The sequence below is a fragment of the Staurois parvus genome, unplaced genomic scaffold (genome assembly GCF_062004578.1).
Source record: "Staurois parvus isolate SC_StPar_1 unplaced genomic scaffold, SC_StPar_1.0 ptg000090l, whole genome shotgun sequence".
Taxonomy (NCBI): domain Eukaryota; kingdom Metazoa; phylum Chordata; class Amphibia; order Anura; family Ranidae; genus Staurois; species Staurois parvus.
The window spans coordinates 4,073,236-4,100,750 of NW_028317886.1; the positions used below are offsets into that span (position 1 = coordinate 4,073,236).

Sequence of the window (27,515 nt, forward strand, 5' to 3'; positions counted from 1 at the left end):
TCATAATTACTGTTGACAAAAACTTGCCTATTTGCCTTGAAAATGTCTCATATTCAGTAACAAGATTTGCCCCCACATAGACTTCAATGATGTTCACTGCTAAATTCAAGTTTTGCTCATCACTTATCAATATAGCTGATTTTTGTTAGGATAATACTAAAATTAGCCAATCAACTGTGGTATAATGTGGTGACCCACAAGACAATTGTCCTGGGGGGCGGTAGGAAGTATTATTTGTCTCTGAGGTCTAGTAACTGACCAGATATCAACTAAAAGAGGCTTCTCAGTTCTTAATCTAAACTTCAACAGTAATTCTTAGACAAAGTAGGTAAAACTAAAGGGGCAAATATAAGTCTTTCAAATGTAAGCAGTTATAATAAATAATAATTAATAATCAAATTATTCCATAATCCCAGTAACAGATTTTTGAGAGGCATAAAATAAACATTAAGTGAATTGGTAATATAATTTTTCTTTCCTTATAGGCCAGCAGTCCAACTACAGGCACAGCGCCTAGGAGCCATTCACAAACATCTGTGTGTCCATCAACTCAGGATATATGTAGGTATGTCGAGAGTATATATGTGACTTTATTCACCTAGAGGCCCAAATAACCTGACAACTGTAAAACATAGAAACTCCTGTTTTTCTAGTTTTTTTTTAAAAAAAATTTTTATACTTTTGATTTCTCATCACATTTTCATGTACCTTCTTTTATTGCTATTTCTGTTTTACTGTTTTTCATCTATTCATCTTTTTTTTCCTTCATCACTTTTCTTTCCCATTTTGTTTTGCCCATGGCTTTGCATTTTAGAACTGCCTTGCTTGATGTTTCGGAAGAAGACATAATCAATACTGCCCCTGTCGTGCCATTTGAACCTTCTGGTAGGGAGAATGGCAAAAAACAAGTCAAAAGAAGACTAAGGCGTAAACGGGTGAGCTGCGCTCCCTGTGCCCAAACAGGAAAGCAGAGAACAATAAATCCTCATTGTGAAGCTCAAAGATTAGAAGTGTCTGATACAGAATCCTCATCAGATGAAAGGCACTGGGCCAGAAGACTTAAAAGACATGAAAAAGTAAAAACATATAGGAGAGGAAGGAAACCAGAGAGATCTCATCACAACTATGAAGGTCCCTCAGAGTCCAATGCAATTGAAATGGTTTCTCTACAATCCAAAGACTCAAATTCTCAGAAAGGTCAACAACAGCAAAATAGCAATGTGTGCAACACTATTCCTAGCCACAGAAGGAGAAAAATATCAAAGTGCAAAGAATCCAGCATTTCTTCGACATCTGCATCATCCACTGAAACAAAGAGACATCCTAACAGGAGAGTAAAAAGAAAAGTGCAGCCTTGTTGCACAGGTTCACATAAGTGCCAGTGTCACTGTAGAGAAGATACAATTATCAAGAAGGATGTAAGGGAGGAGGGGGCTGGTGCAGAAACCCTAGCACCAGTGCCTTCAGCCCCACTTGAGAGCACTGCTTCCCATGTTTATGATGATGAGTGGTATGATGATTTAGAAGTCTGCAGGTCAGTTTTCTATTGAAGTTTTTTGTTATAGTGAATTGCAATTCTTATATGTAAAGAGGTGAAAAGGGTTGCTTTAACCAATGCATCCATGCTGATTAATTACACATAGGTTGTAAATATAAAGGGAGAAAATGAAGTTTAAACTAAGCCCTGGTTCACATTGAATCCGACTTTGAATATCAAATAAAGTCGCACTATTTCAAAGCAGGTAAGTGGGATTTCAGGTGCAACTGAAATAGCAAAAAATAGTGCAGGAACCTTTTTTCAAATTGGCGCAGCACCACAAAGTCAGAGTTGCACCAATTTAAATGGAGCTTTCAAATCGCATAACAAGGTGTGAACCAGAGCTAACACTGCATTTAAATAACAGACAACAAAGTAAGGCGCCACATGATATTTCTACTGTAACATCCTGGCTGCTCTGTGTGTTTCTGGGTCATCCCAGCGTGAGATCAGGGTCCTACCCTATAGCTCAGGAGCACTGACAGCAGCTCCTGTATATTTCAAGTCTGCAAACAAGGTTTGCAGGTTTCATTCATTACTGTATGATAACAATATTTATGACTTCATGTACTTTTTTTTAAATTAAATCCTCCTATTTAAAACTCCTTTAACATTTAGTGAACATTAAAGTATATTTCTAGACAAAATGTTTTAGTATCAGCTTTGGATAGGCTAAAAAATTATTAGAACCCCTGTGTTTTTTGTTTTGTTTTTTTTCTGTTCTTTCCCTCTTGGGAATAATATTCTTCACCTCTTGTCCTGGAGACACAGTGATAAAAAAAAATGTAAATTTCCTCACAGGGAGGTTAATTCCCTTCTTAAACTGTTTTGGTGACAAAGGCTTGCCCCTCGAAATGCGTCAGATGCATGCCTGAATTGTGCCTAGGTCTCCATGACACATTTCAAAATCTCAACTTTTTGTCACTTGGGTTCGTTTTATACCACGCTTTTGGCCTGTGTGCTTTTTGTGAGTTTTCATAAACTTTTCACCCGGTAATTCACTAGGCCCTTTCGCATTCATGTTTGTATTCTTTCATTCATTAGGAGGATTCCCCTATTGAAATACATGGGTGAAGCATCCGTGGTAAACTAGATAAAGAGGGCTTTTTTTAACTTTTCGTGTCTTTAAACAATATAGAAAATGTAATAAAGTTGCTAGACAATACTATCAAAATACAGTACAACTGTATTACTTTGATATCATAGGTAATGAAAAAAGTTCTTATTGTTACATATCAAAATATTTGATTAACCACTTGCCTACCAGGGTGGTTTTATTTTTTTTGCATACATATAATCTGCATTTTTTTGCAACAAATTACTGTTAATTCCCTTAAAAAATATATATTTTATGAAAGCATGGAGAATAAAATAGTAGTAGCTGCAATTATTATGTCACAGAAAATTTGCACTGTTATTTATCAAATGAATATTTTCAGACAAAATACACTACAAAGAAAATTTATAAACTATTATTCCTGCGCCAACAGATTCCCACAGGTTCTATACTGCTGCTGTGCACTGTGCAAAAAACACAAACCACAATAAATAATAAATAAACCAGCACAAACATAGACCTCTACACACAATCAATATATAAAGTGCATCATAATAGTAAAAATTAATAGTGAAAGTCCACAGAAAACAGCAAAAAAAAAATTTTTTTGTCTGTGAAATATATATATATATATATATATCAAGTGAAACAATTAAAAAAATTTTTTTTTATAAAATTTTTTTTTGTGAAAAAATGATTATTATTATCAAGTGAAATTTCCCAAATAATCATCAAATACACCAAAAGAGCTTCCACCTTCCACCCGTGAAACCAACATCAAATGCACTCACCGGATTTAGGTGAATGAGACGCATTTTAGGAATTTAAGGGATCCTAAACCCTCTTTGCTGTTCACTCTAAAGGGATCTTCAGCGTTACAAATAGGCTCCACCGTTCAACCAGGGAGAAAAAAAAAAAACTTACATAGTGTAATATTGCCACTTAATGATGTTATTAAAACTAAGGATTATTGCCACTCACATTTTTTTTCCTCTTTCAAAAGGCATATTTATTTAAAACCAGCATCTTCCAGACAAGTAGTGAAACTATTTTTGCCTCCTCAGAACTCTCACATCACAGCCCAGGATACAGCAGCAGCTACACAGAGAAAGACATTCCACAGATCCCAGAAAATGGCCGCTGGAACGCACCGCTCAGCGTGCGTTCCACTCACCGGAAGTGACGTCAGACGTACGGGGTATAGACTGGAAATGCATCAACGGGGAGGTCTTGAGAACACCCTGAGAGAGGGGCGAAACGCGTTGATGCATTTCCGGTCTATACCCCATACGTCTGACGTCACTTCCAGTGAGTGGAACGCACGCCACTGATAAAAGGCATTTTTCCCCCAATGAAACCAACAAAGCAGCAACATTCCTCCCACTGAAACCAGCAATAGGGCATTATTCCTCCCACTAATACTAATGCTGGGGCATTATTTACCCCCCAGGGCATTTTTTGCTCACATTGGCCACAGTCTGGCCCCCACAAAGTCTAAAGGACAGTTATCTGGCCCCTTGCTTGGAAAGTTTGGAGACCCCTGCTCTATAGTCTTCCAAAACACACATTTTACATAGCCTCTATCAGTAGCAGAAAGGGGATCTGATGTCACACATTGCAGAGCTTACACACACAACTAAGTGAAATATGATAGCTGATTGGAGCAAAATGACACATCCCTCTCTTCACAGGCTCAGAGAAACATAGCAAACAGAAGATTTCCCTTGCTAGCCAGCCTGAATAACATCCGAATTGCCCTATCTAATAGTTTATGTTTGCACACATTTGCAAATGCAGTATATGAGTAAGTCACAGTGCCCATGATAAGGGACCTCTGTATATACTGCGGTCCTAACTCTATAATTTTCAGATCCTCCATAGCAGGGGTGGACTGACAACTCATGGGGCCCCCGGGCAATAGTGGATCATGGGGCCCCTGTGTCCTTGCCCAAACTCAAAAAAGCCTATGAAAAAGGTACCAGGGGCATCTCATGGGGCCCCCTACTGACCCCGGGCCCTCGGGCAGTGCCCGAGTTTCCAAATGGTCAGTCCGCCCCTGCTCCATAGTAATAGCACATATAACAATGAATATATTGAGTGCAGGTGTGCCTGGAGAGAGCCCACCTCTCCTTAAGGCACAGGGATGCATGTGACACCAAGCAATAGCACAATGGCAGCAAAGGCATCCAGTGCGTCCCTGCACCCAATTCAACCAACTGTACAAAAAATGGCAACCACCCCAACCAATAACTAGCCTTTACAGCAAGGTGCATATGAAAGGGCAACACACATCCCTAACAAAAAAGATTTTCCAGCACACTTACCAGCAACCTGAAAAACAACCAAATTGCCCTGTCTACCATTTTATGTTAAAAAAAGAGGGGTTTTTTTTTGGACACATTTGCTAATACACACGTAAGCTGTATTGCCCATGACAAGTGACCTCTTTATATACTGCAGTTCTAACTCTATAATTTTCGGAGCCTCCATAGTAGGAGAACATATAACAATAGCTAGGTTGCGGGCAGGTGTACTAGAGGGAGACCACCGCTCCTTAAAGGCACAGGGATGCACGTGACACCCAGCAAAAGCACAATGGCAACAAAGGCATCCAGTACGTCCCTGCACCCAATTCAACAAACTGTCCAAAAAAATTGCAACCACCCCAACCTATAACTAGTCTTTACAGCAAGGTGTACATGGAAGGGAAATGCACATTGCAAAATAACAAAAGATTTCCCAGCACACTTACCAGCCAGCCTGCAAAACAACCAAATTGCCCTAACAGTTTATTTTAAAAACAGAGGAAAATAGAGCTGATGGTATGAGTCATCTGCTGTGTGTTGGAGGGGAGCGGGTCACCTCCTGGGAGGCTGTGGTGCCAACTTAATCTATTAATCAAGCAGATAGCAAAGAGAGGATATATCCGAGAGTAATTAAACTCTGTGATCTTTATTCAGGTTAGTGCATACTATTGAGGAGTGTGCTTTGTTTTTCTTTTATTTCTGAGGTTTGCAACCACTTTAAGTTACAAGTTACTCCCATCCATATTTGGACTGTTGGTCACAAGTACCTATTCATGTATACGTCAAAAATGATCCCTTTACTCTTATGCCAATGTCATGACCTGCCCTTGGCAGCCAACATCTTCATACTACTGTGCATACACAGTTGCACGATAGAAATGAATAGGCTCTCTGTCTAAACGAAAGGAATTACTTCCTATTGCAGCAATATGTACATGTGCAGTAGCATGAAGGTATCAGCTAAAATTTCTTCCAAGCCATGTGCACTCCATGGGAATTAGCAAGGTCACATTTATACTTCCCTGCTCCTCTATGCCAACTGTCTTGTGCAGCCACCATCATATTGCAGCCAACTGGCTACCCTAGCCACTAACAAACAGAGACATCATAGCCACATCTTGCAGTTTTGGTTTAGGTGTACTGAAATAGAATAGGTGATCAGCAAATACAGAACACTATTCCACCAACAGAAATGCACAAACTGTGCAGGGAAAGCAATAACGAAGACCTAATTGAATTCCACTGCCTAGCAGGGCAGCTGCCTGGAACCACTCATTATACACAGAAAAGTGTTACTGACAGTCAGTAACATAATGTGTGAAATCCAGGAAAAGGGGTCATTTTCAGTAAGCATATAAAAGGCACTTATTATTTCAGTTTTCAATTAGGAAAGAGCTGACAGGCTTATGAACTAGATCAGGCTCAAAATAGCATAATAATAATTAGCAGTATTATAAACCCAGGCAGCTCAGTGGACAAAATCCTCATTTTATGCTATAGTAGAAGTCATGTTTGTTGAAAAGAACCATTTAGAAATGCACATTCAATCCTTGTAATGATTAGGGTTACTAAAATATGTAATTATGAGCCTAGGGGTGGGGCTATACTTATAAATACATTTAAATTGTGTGCAATGCCATTCAGCTTGCAGAAGGACTTACCGGTATTTAAACTGATACTGATGAGAGTGATAGACACAGTTACAAATGATTGTGCCACATGTGCCTAAAACCAAATAAATAGCTGTGTTTTTTGTATTCTTCTTCGTGCAAAATCTAAAATATCTGTTGAATATTTTTTAGAATCTGCCATTGTGAGGGAGATGAGGAAAACCCACTAATTACCCCATGTCGATGTACTGGAACATTGAGATTTGTTCATCAAGCCTGTCTACATCAGTGGATTAAGAGCTCAGATACCCGTTGTTGTGAACTCTGCAAGTATGACTTTGTAATGGAAACTAAACTAAAACCTTTAAGAAAGGTAAGAAAACTGAGGCTGCCTGCATACACCAATCAATATGCAATTATTAAACATGGATTTAGTCTTGCAAACAAATGCATACCTTTGAAAGACGTTTTTTTTTTTAGCAATTACTGTCTCTGGCTGCTTATGATCCTACAGAATAAGAAAAACATCATTTCTGCAGAATAAATATGACTGATGGTTTCATTAAAAAGTTTTATATTGCTTTGAAATGCTGTGTACTGAAATGATTACATTTAACCATTCAACAGTTTTACCTATTGGCCTGACAATGGGAAAGAAGCAATAAAATATTCTAGTACTTGGCAGATTCAGAAACTGTTTCTGGGTGCAGCCCCTCCATTATACCAATTGCTCATCTTACATGAAGCAAACATCTCCCATAATATTCCATAATATCATATTATGACTGCCTTGTAACAATATTCCTCATATTGCAAATCTTGCCAAAATAAAATAAATTTTGCCAGGACTGCAGCAAATTTACAAACCAGCTGAATCATAATCCTGTTCTCAAATGAATACTTTATGATGATTGTTATTTTTCTCTTTCATATGAGAGACACAAATGTGGTCCATATCCATTAGAAAACTGTTATTAGAGGTGAATCCATTATTTAAATGGTTGTAAAGGCTGAAGTTTTTTTTTCTACCGTAATGCATTTTTTGCATTAAAGTAAACAGCCTTCTATTGTCAGCTCCCCCACAATACTTACCTGAGCCCAAACGTGATCCAGTGCTGTGCCCAAGAGCAGTGGCACGGATCTCTCTTTCTCCCTCCTCATTGTACTCAGCGAGAGCAGGGAGAGCATTGGCTCCTGCTGCTGTCAATCAAATCCTGTGAGGAGGGAGTGAGGGGGCAGACACACAGAGCAGGGCTTGGGATCGAGCCCGCACTTGTGCCAACATAGGAAGTGGCTTCCTATGGTGGAACACAGAGAAGAAGAGGAGCTGAGAGAGCCAGTGGGGGACCTTAGAAGAAGAGGATTGGGGCTGCACTGTGAAAAACCATTGCACACAGCAGATAACCATGATATACTTTTTATTAAACAATTATATTGTTAAATTACCTTTCGCTTTCTTAAAGACTTTTTCAGTTTCAATAGTTTGTGTTTTCATGAGACGTAAGAGATTACACACTCATGTCCTTTTTTTCAGCAATAAGATGCATACCATGTGGTGGACAGCAAATATGTTTACACAACAATAAATGAGCTGCTAATAAAACTGAGTTATGAAAAATATGAAGTGAGCTCCTATGAGTCATTTAGTTACGCAACCAAGAGTCTGGGGCTAAATGGCTCTAATGGTATCATTGTTTATAGAAAGCTCTCTCTGGAGTGAACTCAATGTCATTGCTCCATCAGCAGGAACCATTATTACCCTTATACTTTGAGCTCCAGTATCAACAGTAAAGGAAGACTGGAACAAAGGAGATAGAGAAGAAATAGAAATAGTAGGAAAATAGACCTCTGCCCCAGCCAGAAATCCACCCCTGCTATCCATCTCGCCAGGTTAAGTTTAAGCAAGAGATTGCATGTAATGTATCCAACGATCCCAGACTATCTTTAACCTTGATTTTTTTATTCTGTAACATATTGGCCAGTTTCTCTTGGGGCATAATTCTGGAATTTTTTTTGTCACAGTGGTGTTCACTACAGAGGATTTCCATGTCTAAAAGTGTCTGAGAGTGTCTGGGGATGTCTGCAATTGGTTTGTTTAGCAGGGCAGTTTGGGGATGTCTGGGAACATTGATACAGAGTGTATCATTATAAATATTTTGTACAATAGCGTTTGATTTTGGGCAATGTCCACCAAATGAGGAACATCGTTCCTATGTGCCCACATCATCTAAAACATGACAGAGAGGTATCAGCGTAAATATTATATAAATATAAGTCTGGTGGACACCAGGTACCAGTGGGAGAGGATTCTGAAAGTGGACTCAACAAGAGTCATGATGAGTATACCTCTTTGTATGGAAGTGGTCCATTCAGTCAAATCTTCCTATCTGATCTCTGATAAAATGTCATCCTTTTTATGATGAAAGAAAAAGGAAAATTAATGGTTAGGGTGTCTGATTTGCTAGGGTTTACCATAGGGCTTGATACATTACTAAGGTTCCTCAGGGTTTGGTAATGTGGTAACGTTGAAGGAAACAAATAGCAAGAGGTCATCTGTGAAGAGTACACATTTATGGTCTGTATTTCCAGTAACGATGCCCAACATATTATGATTAGAATGTGTAGCAATTGCCAGTGTTTCTATAGCTATAATAAATAGAAGATGAGACAAAGGGCAGCCCGTCTTCTGTCTGTAAAAAAGTCTGATTTATATCCTTTCACTGTAATGTTCACAGTTGGGGAGAATAGAGAGGGCATAATAGGGTTGAAAATTTAGACCCAAAATTTAATCTGGTCAGGGTATGAAATGGTTAGTTCCCAGATAAAGTATTTAAAACATTATAAAGAGCTAAGGAGAACATTATTCCCCTTCTTTCCCCACCACCATTCTAGCTTGATCACAAAAGAGAGATAAGATCTGGTCTGCCTCCTAGCTATTAGAAACAAAGTCCATTTGATTCATATGAATGCATGGTTCCAAGAACCTATTAAGACAGTTGGTGGATACTTTTGTTGATAACTTGCAAATTGCAATCGATCAGTGATATTAGTCTGTAATTTGCAACATCACCCAGCTCTTTATTGTGCTAGGAATCATGCACATGTATGAATCTATGTCTAAAAGCATGCTTTGTGGAAGCCCAACCTAATTTTTGACCAGATGTGACAGTAAAAGTGGGGCAATTTTTTTTTAATAAAGTAAATTTTTCAGGGCCCAGGGCTATAAAGGGTTGCATTGCTTGATTGATAAGAAGAAGAACCTCCTTTTTTTTTTTTTTTTTTTTAATTTAAATATTTATTAATTTTTTCATGTTATTACAAAAATTCCATAAGAAGAAACACAATACATATAAATAATCCATACATTTCTACTTTGTCCTTCCTATTTTTTTTTTTTAATTTAAATATTTATTAGTTTTTCATATTATTACAAAAAATTCCAAAAGAAGAGGTAACAATACATATAAATATCCCATACATTTCTACCTTACCCCTTCTAATAAATCTTTTCTTTCCCTCCCCTCCCTGCCCTTTCCCGCCCCCCTTCCCCCTCCCTCCACTTAGCACGTTCTATACTCTCTCGAGGCACAATAGTATCTTAATTTATAGTTTTCTATACTTCTCTTTCATTCCTGAGTTTTCCCATTTTTCCCATCTTGTATAGTATATTCCCATCCTATCTTCCTGCATATAGTAAGATCTTTCCATTCTACTTATCTGATTTACTCTGTTGATCCAATCCTCCTCCTTCGGCACCTCTGTTTTTTGCCAGAACTTGGGTATCAACCCCTTTGCAGCGTTTAGATAGTACCATATGCCTGATTCTTTATATTTATTTACTGAGATCCCAGCATTATGTAGAAGACACATCGTTGGGTCCAGCCCTATGTCATTTCCAGTTATTATTTCTATTGAGTTCACTATTGTCTTCCAGAAAGCCTGAATTTTCGGACATTGCCACCATATGTGAAACACCGTGCCCTCCTCCCCGCAACCTCTCCAACACATTTTAGAGTTCTCCCTCCTCATCTTGTGCTCAATACTCGGTGTAATATGCCATCGTGTCAAACATTTATAATTAATCTCCACGTCTCTCATACAAACATTCTCGTGTATCAATCTATACATCTTGTTCTGTTGGTCCTCATCCAACACCACCTCCATATCTCTTTCCCATTTCGTTATAAAAATTAACTTTGTGTCTGTGTCTAATTCTGTGAGTATTCTATAAACTTTAGCAATACCGTGTTTCCCATCTCTACGTGTTTCTAACAACCTTTCAAACCTATTCCAATCCTTTTTTAATCTCAGGGGTTTTGGTAGTTTTCCAATAAAACATTTTAACTGATGATATTTCCACTCGTCTATTCCAATAAAACTTTCTCCCTTCTTCTCTTTTAATTCTTTAAATGGTCTCAATTCCCCCTCATCCAATACATCTCTCAGTTGGATATCTTCCCTTTTAAACCATCTACCTGATATCTCATCCTTTCCTGGGGGGAAATAATCGGAGTTTACGAGAGGCATTAATATAGAATTGAATTCCCATTTCCTATTTTTGTGTAAATTATCCCATTCCCTTAAGACATTTAAGGTGTAAATACTTGTGCTTTCTTTAATTCTTCTAAAATGTGCTGGGACCCATATCATCTTACTCAGACTAATCCCACTCAATTCGTTTTCAATTTGTACCCAACTCTTCCCCTTGTGGTTGAATGTCCAATCATAAATTCTTGCTAAAATTACTGCTTTATAGTATCTCTTGACATCAGGTAATCCCATTCCCCCTTTCTCTTTAGTTCTACTCAATATTTCGTATGCTATTCTTGGTTTTTTATTCCTCCAAATATATCTTATTAACATTTTTTTCATTATCTTAAAAAAGGCCTCTGGGAGTTTAATTGGGACCATTTGGAATCTATACAGTATTTTAGGTATGATTACCATTTTAACTAGGTTTATACGTCCTATCCATGATGGGTTTCCTCCTTCTAATATTTTTAGTTCTTCCTTGGTCTCATTTAATAAAGAAATATAATTTAATCTATACAGCTGTTTATATGAGATAGCCAGTTTTATTCCTAGGTATTTTAAATCTTTTTCTCTCCATGTAAAGGGGAACTCTTTTTGTAGCTTTTCCTTTTCACTCTTTGGTACATTAATGTTCAAGATCTCTGTTTTTGTTGGATTAATTTTTAAATTTGATAAATCGCCATATTCCTTCAAGATCTTTATTATATTAGGTAATGTTATTCGAGGGTTGTCTACATAAAACAATAGGTCGTCCGCGAAGGCCGCAACTTTATGTTCTATATTTCCTATCTGGATTCCCTTTACCGCTCCACTATTTCTTATCGTAGACAGGAGGGGTTCCAATGACAGAACAAACAGCAAGGGGGACAGTGGGCAGCCCTGTCTTGTTCCATTGGACATTCCAATGGATTCCGACCTCTCCCCATTTACCGTGATAATTGCGGTGGGCTCTCTATATAGTTTACCTATCCACTCCCGCATTCTCTCTCCAATCCCCAACACTTCTAAGTTGTCCATCATGAAGGCCCAGTCCACTCTATCGAACGCCTTCTCGGCATCAATCGACAGTAGTACCACCGGGGCCTTCCCTTTTCTACTTTTCTGAATGAGCATCAGAGTTCTCAACCCATTGTCTCTACCCTCTCTCCCTGGGACAAAGCCCACCTGATCTCCGTGAATCCATTCAGGCATTAGATCTTTCAGCCTATTTGCTAGGACCTTTGCGTACAACTTAGTATCAATGTTCAATAGTGAAATTGGTCTATAACTAGAACACTGGGAAGGGTCTTTTCCCTCCTTTTGAATGAGTACAACATGGGCCTGAAGAGATTCTCCTCTACCCTCCATCCCTCCTCCCAGTTCATTCATATACTTCTTCAGCTTAGGTAACAATATTTCACTGTATTTTTTATAGTACTTAACTGTATACCCATCCGGGCCTGGACTTTTTCCACCCCCTGTACTTTTTAATGCTACTTTTATTTCATCCTGGGAAATTTCCGCATCCAGGGCATTCAATTGTATTTCACTTAACTTTGGTAATCCTGCATTTTTTAAATATATCATCCTTTTTTCATTAATATCCTTTACATTTTCCTTTAAAGGGCCATGGGGGCTAATATTATACAGTTTTCTATAGTATTCCGTGAATACTTTAATAATCCCTTTGGTTGAATAAACCAATTCTCCTTTAGAATTTTTTATCCTTTCTATATAGTTTCTATTTTTCTTTTTATTCAGAGCTCTCATTAAATATTTTCCTGGTCTGTCGCCCCATCTATATCTTTCATTTAGTACTTTGTTATATACTCTTCTCCTCTCTTCGTCCATCAATCTCTCTAATTCATCTTTTTTATCCATTAACTTCTGTCTTATTTCTCTTGTTATTTTCTTCTTTTGTATCTGCTCTAGATCCAGGATTTCTTTTAGGAGCCCACTAACCCTCTCTCTTCTTTCTCTTTTCTTCCTTGCTCCCATCGCAATCAGGATACCTCTTATATATGCCTTGTGACTTTCCCAAACTGTGGCTGTTGATACTTCCTCTGTCTCATTTTCCTTAAAATATAGCTTGATCTCTTCCCCAATCTTCTGAGCTATGTCCTCATCCAAAAGAAGGGCCTCATTTAACCTCCATCCTAAACCTCCCGTCCACCGTCTTCCCCATCCCATTTTCATTGTGACAGGGGCATGATCCGAGAACGTACTCATCTCTATTTCTATTTTAACCAATAGCTCTATGAGTTGATGATTTATCAAAATATAATCCAACCTCGAATATATCTCATGTGCCTTAGAGAAGAAGGTGTAGTCTCTGTCTCTCATATGCATTATTCTCCAAGTGTCCACCAGCTGGTACTCGTGGATCGCCTTCTTCAAAGCTCTCAGAGACCCACCCCCCTCTCTCCGCACAGGGGAGGTTGCATCCTTTTGGGGATCCATGCAGAGATTTAAGTCTCCTGCTACTATCAAATGCCCTTTTTTAAAGTCCATCAGTTTTTTCAACAGCCCCTTCAAGTAGATCTCCGGCTTTTTGTTGGGGCAATATATATTGGCTAAAGTACACTCGATTCCCTGTAATTTACCTTTCAAAAATAGGAATCTCCCCTCCGGATCAGTTCTTCTATCCTCCAGCTCGAATCTCATGTTCTTTGCCAACCCTATTGCCACCCCTTTTGCTCTTTTAATTGGGGAGTCAGCATAATACCATGTTGGATAATATTTTGATTTTAATTTCACATTTGACTCTATCTCAAAATGTGTTTCCTGTAAAAATACAACTGACGATGCCCTGTGGTGTAGCTCTTTAAACAACTTAAATCTTTTCCCAGGACAGTTCAACCCATTCACATTATATGTTATAACCTGTATTTCTTCCATCCTTCTTAAATCTGTCTATCTTTCTTCTAATAAACCTCTTTCTATTAGGCCCTTCTATCGTGCAACATTTTAACCCCACCTCCCCTCCCCCCTCATCCTCCCACCCGACCCCCATCTCCCACTCCCCCTCCCTCCCCCCCTCTCTTTTTTTTCCCCTACCCGTTTTTAGGCTTATAAACTGCCTACAAATCATTTGTGGATCTATTTCCACCTTTGATTTAAGACTTAGGGCGTAAGCTCCGCCCATGGACGGCTCTCCTCTCCTCCGACCCCCCCAGATCTCTTCTCTCTAACGTCCAGGCTCAAGAAGAATCTTAACTTCCCTCCCTTCACCAGAATGTTCTGAGGGACCTCAACATCCGGAGGGGAGAGATCAGGGGCGAGAGACGGAATTGTCCTTCCTATTTACCTCTTTTCTTTCCCTTCCCTCCCAACCCACCTTTTCCCCCCTTCCCCCCTCCCTCCCCTCTGCAAGATCTCCAATCTCTCAAGGCCCAATAACTTTAAATAACTTTCCTAGTTTAGAGTTTTCTATATTTCTCTTTTAGTCCTGATTTTTCCCATTTTTCCCATCGCGAGTAGTATAATTTCAACCTGTCTTCCTGAGTATAATAAGATTTTTCCATTCTACTAATCTGGTTCACCCTATTGATCCAATCCTCCTCCGTCGGCACCTCTGTCTTCCACCAAAACTTGGGGATCAACCCTTTTGCAGCACTTAAGTAGTACCATACTCCTGATTCTTTGTATTTATTTACTGTTGTCTCAACATTATGTAGGAGACACATGTTTGGGTCTAATCCTATGTTATTTCCAGTTATTATTTCTATTAAATTGACTATTGTCTTCCAGAAATCCTGAATTTTTGGACATTGCCACCAAATATGGAACACTGTGCCCTCCTCCCCACATCCTCTCCAACACATTTTTGACTTCTCCCCCCTCATCCTGTGCTCAGTGCTCGGTGTAATATGCCATCGTGTCAAACATTTATAGTTAATCTCAACGTCTCTCATACTAACACTCTCGTGAACTAATCTAAATATCTTATTCTGTTGATCTTCATCTATCTCCACCTCCATGTCTCTTTCCCAATTTGTTATAAAAATTAACTTTGTGTCTGTGTCTAATTCTGTGAGTATTTTATACATTTTTGTAACACCGTGTTTCCCATCTCGCCGTGTTTCTAATAGCCTTTCAAACATATTCCACTCCTTTTTTAATCTCAAGGGTTTTGGGAGAGTTCCAATAAAACATTTTAATTGTTGATATTTCCACTCATCTATTTTAGTAAACATATCTCCTCCCCTCTCTTTTAGTTCTTTAAATGTTTTCAGTTCCCCCTCTATCAATACGTCTCTCAATTGGATATCTTCCTTTTTAAACCATCTCCCTGATATCTCATCTTTTCCTGGAGGGAAAAATTCCGTGTTTGCAAGAGGCATTAATATAGAGTTGAATTCCCATTTCATATGTTTGTGTAAATTATCCCATATCTTTAACACATTTAAAGTGTAAGTGCTTGTGCTTTCTTTAATTGTTCTATACTATGCTGGAACCCATATCATCTTACTCAAATTAATTCCACTCAGTTCATTTTCTATTTTTACCCAACTTTTACCCTTGTAGTTAAAAGTCCAATCATAAATTCTTGCTAAAATTACAGCTTTGTAATATCTCTTGACATCAGGTAGTCCCATCCCCCCTTTCTCTTTAGTCCTACTTAGTGTTTCATATGATATTCTTGGTTTTTTATTCCTCCATATATATCTTGTTAGCATTCTTCTAATTATCTTAAAAAACGCCTCTGGGAGTTTGATTGGGATCATTTGAAATCTATAGAGTATTTTAGGTATAATTACCATTTTAATTAGGTTTATACGTCCTAACCATGATGGGTTTCCTCCTTCTAATCTTTTTAGTTCGTCCTTAGTCTCATTTATCAGAGAAATATAGTTTAATCTATACAGTTGTTTATGTGAGGTAGCAAGTTTTATTCCTAGGTATTTTATATATTTTCCTCTCCAAATAAAGGGGAATTCTTTTTGTAGTTTTTCTTTTTCGCTCTTTGGTATATTAATGTTCAGAATCTCTGTTTTTGTTGGGTTAATTTTTAGATTTGATAGTTCACCATATTCCTTCAAGATCTTCATTATACTTGGTAGTGTTATTCGGGGGTTGCCTACATAAAACAGTAGGTCGTCCGCAAAGGCCGCTACTTTATGTTCTATGTTTTCTATCTGTATTCCCTTTATCGCTCCACTATTCCTTATTATTGATAGCAGGGATTCCAATGTCAAAACATACAGCAAGGGGGACAATGGACATCCTTGTCTTGTTCCATTGGACATCCCGATGTATTCCGACCTCTCCCCATTTACCGTGATGATTGCGGTGGGCTCTCTATATAATTTACCTATCCACTCATGCATTCTCTCTCCAATCCCCAACACTTCCAAGTTGTCCATCATAAAGCCCCAGTCCATTCTATCAAACGCCTTTTCGGCATCAATTGACAAGAGCACCACCGGGGCTTTCCCTTTTCTACTTTTCTGAATAAGCATCAAAGTTCTCAACCCATTGTCTCTACCCTCTCTTCCCCGGACAAATCCCACCTGGTCTCCATGGATCCATTCGGGCATTCGATCTTTCAGCCTGTTTGCTAAGACCTTTGCGTACAACTTGGTATCAGTGTTCAATAATGAAATTGGTCTGTAGCTAGAGCACTGAGAAGGATCTTTTCCCTCCTTGTGTATGAGGACAACATGGGCCTGAAGGGATTCCCTCCTCCCCTCCATCCCACCTCCCAAGTCATTCATATATTTCTTTAACTTTAGTAACAGTACTTCACAGAATTTTTTATAGTACTTAATTGTATAACCATCCGGGCCTGGGCTTTTCCCTCCCCCTGTACTTCTTAATGCTACTTCTATTTCTTCCTGAGAAATTTCTGATTCCAAGGAGTTCAATAGTGTTTCACTGAGCTTTGGCAATCCCGCATTTTTTAAATATATCATCCTTTTTTCATTAATATCTTCTCTATTTTCTTTTGGTGAACCTTGGTGGCTGATGTTGTACAACTTTCTATAGTACTCCGTGAATACTTTAATGATTTCTTTAGTTGAGTGGACCAACTCCCCCTTAGGGCTTTTTATCTTTTCTATATAATTCCTGTTTTTCTTTTTATTCAGGGCTCTCATTAAGTATTTTCCTGGTCGATCACCCCATCTATATCTTTCACCCAATACCTTGTTATATACTCTTCTCCTCTCCTCTTCCATCAATCTCTCTAATTCATCTCTTTTATCCATTAGCTTCTGTCTTGTTTCTATTGTTATTTTCTTCTTATGTATCTGCTCCAACTCCAGGATTTCCTTTAAAAGTCCACTAACCCTCTCTCTTCTTTCTTTTTTCTTCCTTGCTCCCATCGCAATCAAGATTCCTCTTATACATACCTTATGACTTTCCCATACTGTAGCTGTCGATACTTCCTCTGTCTCATTCTCCTTGAAATATACCTTAATCTCTTCCTTGATCTTCTGCACAATATCCTCATCAAAGAGAAGAGCTTCATTTAACCTCCATCCTAGACCTCCCGTCCACCTTTTCCCCCATCCTATTTTCATTATGACTGGGGCATGGTCCGAAAAAGTTCTTGTCTCTATTTCTATTTTAACCAGCATTTCAATAAGTTGATGATCTATTAGAATATAATCCAGTCTCGAGTATATCTCATGTGCATTAGAGAAGAAGGTATAGTCTCTGTCTTTCATATGCATCATTCTCCAGGTGTCCACCAGTTGGTACTCGTGGATCGCCTTCTTCAAGGCTCTCAGAGACCTACCCCCCTCTCTCTGCACAAGGGAGGTTGCATCCTTTTGTGGGTCCATACAAAGATTTAAATCTCCTGCTATTATCAAACGCCCTTTTTTAAAGTCTATTAATTTTTTCAACAAACCCTTCAAAAAGATCTCAGGTTTCTTGTTGGGGCAGTATATATTGGCTAGTGTACATTCAATTCCCTGAAGTTTACCCTTCAAAAACAGGAATCTCCCTTCCGGGTCAGTCTTTCTATCTTCCAACTCAAATCTCATATTCTTTGCCAATCCTATTGCCACCCCCTTTGCTCTTTTGATTGGTGAGTCAGCATAATACCATGTTGGATAATATTTGGATTTTAATTTCACATTTGATTCTATCTCAAAATGTGTCTCCTGTAGAAATACCACTGACGTTGCCCTGTGATGTAACTCTTTAAACATTTTAAATCTTTTCCCAGGACAATTCAACCCATTCACATTATATGTTATAAACTGTATTTCTTCCATCCCTCTTAATTCTGTCTCTCTCTCTTCTAATTCGTCTCTTCCTATTAGGCCCGAATATCTTGCAGAATATTAACCCCACGCCCCCCCCCCCCTTCCCCCCACCCAACCCCCGTCTCCCCCCCTCTCTTATTTTTCCCCTACCCATTTTTAGGCTTATAAACTGCCTACAAATCATTTGTGGAACTATTTCCACGGTTGATTTAAAATACTGGGATTAAGCTCCGCCCATGGACGGCTCACCTCTCCTCCGAACTCCCTAGCTCCCCTTTCTCTATCAACTGGGCTCAACAATACCCTTTACTTCCCTCCCTTAACCGGAGCTTCCAGATGGACTTCCACTTCCACAAGGGGGCTACAAAAGGGGCTAGGGAAAAAGAGAGAGAAAAGAAAAAGCATATATTTTACTTAATTCTCCCTCCCCTTTCTCCCCAACGCCAGAACCTCCCTCCCCCTCCCCCCGACCCGCTGCCAGTCCTCCTGTCTTGTATCATCCGTATCTTCTTTTTCTTCTTCCCACCCAGTTATCTCCATTCTTTGCAAATCCAGTCTATCACAAAAATCTCTCAGTTTCTCAGGGAATCTCAGGTATGCTGTGACCCCATTTTTCAGCCAATTAGAGATGCCGAAGTACCCCATCTATATTGCACATTCTGTTTTCTCATTTGCTCTAATAAGGGTCTCAGGGATCTCCTTCTCCATAGAGTCTCTGATGTTAAATCCGCAAAAATTTGAATAGTCAAGTCTCCATACTTAATTAACGATCTTCCCTTGATCTTTTTCCAAATCTCATTTTTGACCCCAAACTTCTGGAACTGGACAACTATATCTCTCGATCTTTCCCTCTCAGTATCTTGTTTAAATTTTCCTATTCTGAACACTCTATCCAGTTCAATCACTTCTGTTTCAGGTCTGTCTCTTATGGAGTTTAAGATTTTATTAACTAGTTCATATAATATTTCCCCTTTTGCAGATTCTGGAATTCCTCGCACCCTAAGGTTACACCTTCTTTCTTTATTTTCTTGAATTTCCATCCTATAAAACAATTTTTTCTGGGTTTTCTCCAAATGGGTTATTTTTTTCCTTAGATTATCTATGGTTTGGGCCTGGGTTTTGACTTTCTCTTCTGTTTCTTCCATTCTCGATAGCAGATGGCCTAAGTCGTTTTGAATAGCTGTCATTTCATGTTTTATCGTTTTCTCCAAACTTTGAAACATTTCTATCATCTCCTTCTTATTCGGTACTTGTAGTTCACCATCAAGTTATTTTTTTCCCAAGCCATCCGCTATTTGTTGGCTACAACTGCTGTTCATACCCAGTGATAGTCTCGGACTGTTTCCTGAGCTAGTGTCCATTTCCCCTTTAGCGCTTGTGCCTTGGGCCCTTTCTGGCGTAATGTTACCATATGATGTAAATTTCTTTATCGTGCCTGATTGAGACCCTTTGAGCCCTGCTCCCTTAGGACCTTTATTCTTCATATCCTCTTTAAGTCTTTTGCCTTCTATATTCTCTAGATGGAAATTGTACCTCTCCCTTATGATTTATGATCCAGACGGGTTTACTACTTTTGCATATGCTCTCCTAGGGGTGTGTGGGACTCTTCTCTTCTGAACCCAGGGAATCCTCCCCTCTCCTCCTTAACCCCTTGGACCCCAATGTCACTCAGGAGTCAACTATACAATAGACAATAGACCCCCAGCAGCTCTCACTCACCCTTCTCTTCCCAGAACGGTAGCTCCAAGTTTGGGTGGAGGGTCTTCACAACAACTCTGTCCTGGGGGGGGTTCCTCTGGGCTTCCAACGCTGTAGCTCCTTTTCTCTGTCTGGATTTCGTCCAAGGGATGCAGGGTGGGTCTCCTGGCACTCCCGGGTCTCCCTGGCCCAGGATCGAGCAGTCAGCTTGCCGGGGGCTCCAGGCAGCAGTGAACCGGGGGCTACAGACAGTAGGTAGCCGGGGTTTATGGGCAGCAGTTGGCCGGGGGGTTGTGGGCGAAAGAGAGCCGGTAGCCTAAGCCGGCGTCTCCCTGTCAGTCAGGCGGCCGGCTTCCTCTTCTCCCAGAGGTCCTCCGCGGCTACCACACGCCCCCGCCACGTCACCTCGTCCTCCAGCGGTCCGGATCTCTCTCTCGTGAAGCACCGGAGGGGCCGGCGCTTCACTGCACCCTTCGTCCGGCTTCCATCACCGGCTCTCCGGGCTCTGTTCAGCGTCCCTCCAGACTCCGGTGAGTCAGGTCCTAAGGGTCACTAGGGAGGTCGGGGAGCGGAACCTAGCCGATAGCTAGTGCCGCTCACTCCCCACTGCCGCCATGTTCAGGCTCCTCCCTCCACTGTATTTATCTTGAGCTGAGTGGCTGTCAGAAGAAGAACCTCCTATGATATGATTTATCTCCCAATTATCTCTATTATTCTAGAAAAGTAAAGTACATCTGGGTACATTTACGAAAAGTTATCTATGTTGGGGGTTTAGGTCTTTCTTTGGGGCAGCATAGAGGTTAAGGTAGTATGTATGGAATGCACAAAGAACATCACAAGGATCAACATTAACAATCAGATTTTCTGATTTTAGATATTGCAGTGTACGATGAGCAAGAACTTAGTTTTGTAGCTAGTAGTGTACCAAGATGGTCAGATTGGGCATAAAATTTTGCATTTGTCCACTTGAGGTTGATCTCCAACTTTGTAGTAAGAAATTTGTTAGCAAGGGCATTTTTTTTCTTTGTTTAGCAAGTCTATGTGTCTATGTGTCCCCTGATCATGGCCTTATGAGCAGCACAGATTTGAATGACATAACAACTGAATTGTATGTCAGCAGATTCTGCATCACTTGCCGTTTAATGGTGTAGAAGTGTGGTTTGACAATTATATCTCTGGGGTTAGTACCCTGATATAGGACAGTTAGGGCCCTGTAACAATTGTGAAGTTGTAGCCTGTGGGTGGGAATGTCAAGTATGAGTTGTAATAACAGTTTCACTACATCCTTCACCTTAGTAATGGATTCTACTTTAGTAAGTGTGCAGGGCTGTACCCTGTGCTGTCCTGGATAGCCATAATATTCCCTGCAGCTTTATCCAGGATGGAAGGATGGATTGAGTCTCCAAAGAGGGAGCCTTAACTGATTGTTCAGGGAAGACAGCAGGCTCACCTCTCCCTTGAAGATTGCCAAAAGCATCACTTCCATGTAAGATTATGGCAGGCTTTTGTTGCAACGGGATTTCGGCTACCATGCAGTGGGGCAGTGGCACTATGGGGTCCTGTAGCAGTCGTGGTGATGCAAAGCTGAAACAGTACACATTCACCATTCACCATTCTCAGCTACAGGTATGAACCCCATTAGATGCATACAAATAATACTTGTATGCCAGTAATATAGAGTACATACTTAACGTTTTTGTAGTGTCAGGTATGCTTATATCATAACCAGAACCGTTTTAACCACTTGCCCTTCAGGTGATTTTCCCACCTTCCTGACCAGGCCATTTTTTGCAATACGTCGCTGCATTACTTTAACTGACAGTTACGCAGTCATGCAACACTGCGCCCAAATGAAATCTTTGTCCTTTTTTTCCAACAAATAGAGATTTCTTTTGGTGGTATTTGATTGCCTGTGTGTTTTTTATTTTTTGTGCTATAAACAAAAAAAGACAGCAAATTTTGAGAGAAAAACAATATTTTTGGCTTTTTGCTACTAAACATGTCCAGTAAAAAATTTAAAAAAATCAAATTTCATCATAAATGTAGGCCAAAATGTATTCTGCTACATGTCTTTGCTGAAAAAAATCCCAATACATGTAAATTAATTGGTTTACGTGAAAGTTATAGCGTTTACAGATGGCAGTATATATACTGGAATTTTTTTTTTCTACTAGTAATGGTGTCAATCAGCAACTTATAGCGGGACTATGGGACTGCGGTGTGCATTCTGACACTGGGGGGAACTTATTTGGTGTCATCTCCAGTGACACCAATACAGTGATCAGTGCTATTAAAAAGCACTGACACTGTACTAATGGCAGTGTACTGTACTATGCAGAGCCATACAAAGCAGCGTGCAGGAGCTGACAGGAGAGAGATCTGCATTGTTTAAATACAGGTCTCTCCCCCGTCGGAGATACTCGGCGATCACCAGCTGCTGGCGAGTAATCACAGGCCAGGATCCGGTGATTGACAGCCAAGGCCACGAAAGGCGGCGCGGGTAGGGCGCATGTGTGGCTAGCACATGACCCCTACCCGGACTGCACAATCATGTATATATACGTGATTTTGCACACCTGTGCCTCCCTATAGCAGTATTTCTGCTATAGGGCGGAAGGGAAGTAGACCACTCTATGGGAGACATAGGGGCAACCACATACGCTAGCTGAAAGCACAACACAGAAAAAGCATTTATATATGGAAATCATTTATTACAATATGCATGCTTCTGTGCTGATCTTCCAGTTGGCATCTGTGGTTGCCCTTATATCCACCCATGGAGAGGTCTTTAAAGTGGTTCTGGTTATGACATAAGCATATTGCTACTACAAAAATGTTAAGTATACACTCTATATTATTGGCACATGCATATTCTTTGTAAATTATATTATTGAGTCTTAAGAAATGTATTACTTTTGATGTGATTTCATTGTTCCATTCTGATGAAGCAGATTAATTCTGCCAAACGTGTCAGTGAGAGGGATGTAGTTTACCATTTGCTTTAATTAGACACGTCAAAGAGATGTAAATATATACATATTATTGTGCAATATGACATAGCCTAACAAAAATAAAACATTTTATTGGCATTTTTTACTCTTGAACAATATAAAGAAGTAAAGAAATAAGTTGTACAAAAACATCATACATTCTCTTTAAATCCAGTTAATAGGAAAAAAAAAGAGTAATATAAATAAGAGCTATTGCTTAAATATTTGCTAATTGATTAAATTGATAAACTCATCCCCACTGAAATGTGTGCACCATTACTGATTTTTGTGCTCTACTTAGAGAGACCATTGGGAGCCATAGGAAATAAATGTAACTGTTTGAGGGCAGCATCAGAATGCTATGTGAATCTCATACAACTTTCTATAGACCTACACTTATAGACAACTCTGCATTATGAGATTTTATTTTAAACTATTTAACACAAGGAATGGCAGATCAGTATCTTCAGACACAGAACATTGTATTATGAAATAAAGTAAACCAGTTGGTAGGGTTTGCAGGTTACAAAATAAAACTGAATAGAATAAAAACAACAAAACCTGATAGTAAAAGAAATACATTTTCCTTTATAGATTTCATGACTAAATGTTCAAGTTTAACTTTGTTTCAATTTAGCTTTTTACTTGTATATTTTTAATTAGCTTTTCGCAAGGATTTTCTGCTTTCCAAAGACAGGATCTTTCATAGGGGATTATTTGTTCGATGTTATATCACAAGTCTGTAAACAGATGTCATCAGTGCTGTCACATTCATGAAGTATTGATGTATTCTGAATAATAAATGATCTTTTGCATCAGCATTCAATCACACCTGACAAAGACAACAAAGTCTGTCATTTAGGAGAATTCTAGCACAGAACAAGTAAAGTAAATAAAGTTTACAAAATTATTTGTATAATAGCTACAATGTAGAAATATTATCCCACTGTTAAAATAATGAAGATATTTTATTCATAGAATGTTTATTAGAGATGAGCGAATCGAAGTATCCGAAGTGGAATTCGAGTCGAATATCGGAAAAATTTCGATTCGTGCCGAATCCGAAAAATAGCCTAATTCGGACGCGCGAATCGAAATTTTTCAGAAAATGGCGGCTGACATGTGCGGCGACGGAGCGGGGATGTCTGGGAAGGCGCGCAGACAAGGCGCGCTGACCCATAATGCATTCCTCAACTACATGTGATCGCATCAGCCTATCAGCAGCCAGCCAGCCAGCACTGTGTAATGGTCGAGCTATAAATAGCGGCCATTTTGGAATTCTTCATTTGCCTGCAGTTATTGAACAGAGGCAGACCGCTCTGTACTAGGGACAGGGACAGAGTTAGGGCCACAGAAACGATAATTGGGGACAGAGAAAAGTTACTTAGGGACAGAGAACCATTACTCAGGGACACAGACTTGTTAATGAGGGCCACAGAATCGTTATTTAGGGACAAAGAAACGCTAGTTAGGGCCACAGAATTCATAATCAGGGACAGACAGAATTGTTACTCAGTGCCAGAGAATTGTTACTTAGGGCCACAGAAACGTTATTAGGGCCACAGAATTGTTACTCAGGGACAGACAGAATTGTTACTGAGTGCCAGAGAATTGTTACTCAGGGACAGACAGAATTGTTACTGAGTGCCAGAGAATTGTTACTTAGGGCCACAGAAACTTTAATTAGGGCCACAGAATTTTTACTCAGGGACAGACAGAATTGTTACTGAGTGCCAGAGAATTGTTACTCAGGGACAGACAGAATTGTTACTGAGTGCCAGAGAATTGTTACTTAGGGCCACAGAAACTTTACTTAGGGCCACAGAATTGTTACTCGCACAGACACAGAATTGTTACTCGCACAGACACAGAATTGTTACTGAAGGCCACAGAACTGTTACTTAGGGCCACAGAATTGTTACTCGCACAGACACAGAATTGTTACTCGCACAGACACAGAACTGTTACTGAGGGCCACAGAACTGTTACTTAGGGCCACAGAATTGTTACTCGCACAGACACAGAATTGTTACTCAGGGCCACAGAACTGTTACTTAGGGACAAAGAAACGCTAGTTAGGACCACAGAATTCATACTCAGGGACAGACAGAATTGTTACTGAGTGCCAGAGAATTGTTACTCAGGGACAGACAGAATTGTTACGGAGTGCCAGAGAATTGTTACTCAGGGCCACAGAAACTTTACTTAGGGCCACAGAATTTTTACTCAGGGACAGACAGAATTGTTACTGAGTGCCAGAGAATTGTTACTCAGGGACAGACAGAATTGTTACGGAGTGCCAGAGAATTGTTACTCAGGGCCACAGAAACTTTACTTAGGGCCAGAGAATTTTTACTCAGGGACAGACAGAATTGTTACTGAGTGCCAGAGAATTGTTACTCAGGGACAGACAGAATTGTTACGGAGTGCCAGAGAATTGTTACTTAGGGCCACAGAAACTTTACTTAGGGCCACAGAATTGTTACTCGCACAGACAGAATTGTTACTCGCACAGACACAGAACTGTTACTGAGGGCCACAGAAACTTTACTTAGGGACAAAGAAACGCTAGTTAGGGCCACGGAATTCATACTCAGGGACAGACAGAATTGTTACGGAGTGCCAGAGAATTGTTACTCAGGGCCACAGAAACTTTACTTAGGGCCACAGAATTTTTACTCAGGGACAGACAGAATTGTTACTGAGTGCCAGAGAATTGTTACTTAGGGCCACAGAAACTTTAATTAGGGCCACAGAATTTTTACTCAGGGACAGACAGAATTGTTACTGAGTGCCAGAGAATTGTTACTTAGGGCCACAGAAACTTTAATTAGGGCCACAGAATTTTTACTCAGGGACAGACAGAATTGTTACTGAGTGCCAGAGAATTGTTACTCAGGGACAGACAGAATTGTTACTGAGTGCCAGAGAATTGTTACTTAGGGCCACAGAAACTTTACTTAGGGCCACAGAATTTTTACTCAGGGACAGACAGAATTGTTACTCAGTGCCAGAGAATTGTTACTCAGGGACAGACAGAATTGTTACTGAGTGCCAGAGAATTGTTACTCAGGGCCCCAGAAACTTTACTTAGGGCCACAGAATTTTTACTCAGGGACAGACAGAATTGTTACTGAGTGCCAGAGAATTGTTACTCAGGGACAGACAGAATTGTTACTGAGTGCCAGAGAATTGTTACTTAGGGCCACAGAAACTTTACTTAGGGCCACAGAATTGTTACTCACACAGACACAGAATTGTTACTCGCACAGACACAGAACTGTTACTGAGGGCCACAGAAACTTTACTTAGGGACAAAGAAACGCTAGTTAGGGCCACGGAATTCATACTCAGGGACAGACAGAATTGTTACGGAGTGCCAGAGAATTGTTACTCAGGGCCACAGAAACTTTACTTAGGGCCACAGAATTTTTACTCAGGGACAGACAGAATTGTTACTGAGTGCCAGAGAATTGTTACTGAGGGACAGACAGAATTGTTACGGAGTGTCAGAGAATTGTTACTCAGGGACAGACAGAATTGTTACTGAGTGCCAGAGAATTGTTACTTAGGGCCACAGAAACTTTAATTAGGGCCACAGAATTTTTACTCAGGGACAGACAGAATTGTTACTGAGTGCCAGAGAATTGTTACTCAGGGACAGACAGAATTGTTACTGAGTGCCAGAGAATTGTTACTTAGGGCCACAGAAACTTTACTTAGGGCCACAGAATTTTTACTCAGGGACAGACAGAATTGTTACTCAGTGCCAGAGAATTGTTACTCAGGGACAGACAGAATTGTTACTGAGTGCCAGAGAATTGTTACTCAGGGCCCCAGAAACTTTACTTAGGGCCACAGAATTTTTACTCAGGGACAGACAGAATTGTTACTGAGTGCCAGAGAATTGTTACTCAGGGACAGACAGAATTGTTACTGAGTGCCAGAGAATTGTTACTTAGGGCCACAGAAACTTTACTTAGGGCCACAGAATTGTTACTCGCACAGACACAGAACTGTTACTGAGGGCCACAGAAACTTTACTTAGGGACAAAGAAACGCTAGTTAGGGCCACGGAATTCATACTCAGGGACAGACAGAATTGTTACGGAGTGCCAGAGAATTGTTACTCAGGGCCACAGAAACTTTACTTAGGGCCACAGAATTTTTACTCAGGGACAGACAGAATTGTTACGGAGTGCCAGAGAATTGTTACTCAGGGACAGACAGAATTGTTACTGAGTGCCAGAGAATTGTTACTTAGGGCCACAGAAACTTTAATTAGGGCCACAGAATTTTTACTCAGGGACAGACAGAATTGTTACTGAGTGCCAGAGAATTGTTACTCAGGGACAGACAGAATTGTTACCGAGTGCCAGAGAATTGTTACTCAGGGACAGACAGAATTGTTACTGAGTGCCAGAGAATTGTTACTTAGGGCCACAGAAACTTTAATTAGGGCCACAGAATTTTTACTCAGGGACAGACAGAATTGTTACTGAGTGCCAGAGAATTGTTACTCAGGGACAGACAGAATTGTTACGGAGTGCCAGAGAATTGTTACTCAGGGCCACAGAAACTTTACTTA

The 27,515-nt window shown here is 39.8% G+C and overlaps 1 protein-coding gene across 1 annotated transcript in view; it reads left to right on the forward strand.

Annotated features, from left to right (window-relative positions):
- MARCHF1 (membrane associated ring-CH-type finger 1) overlaps positions 1-27,515 on the forward strand; it is a 389,990-nt gene that overhangs the window by 227,115 nt on the left and 135,360 nt on the right. The window contains exons 3-5 of the mRNA XM_089670364.1: positions 486-565; positions 815-1,534; positions 6,703-6,883. Coding sequence (XP_089526490.1) covers positions 486-565; positions 815-1,534; positions 6,703-6,883 — 981 coding nt within the window. The remainder of the gene's footprint in view (positions 1-485; positions 566-814; positions 1,535-6,702; positions 6,884-27,515) is intronic.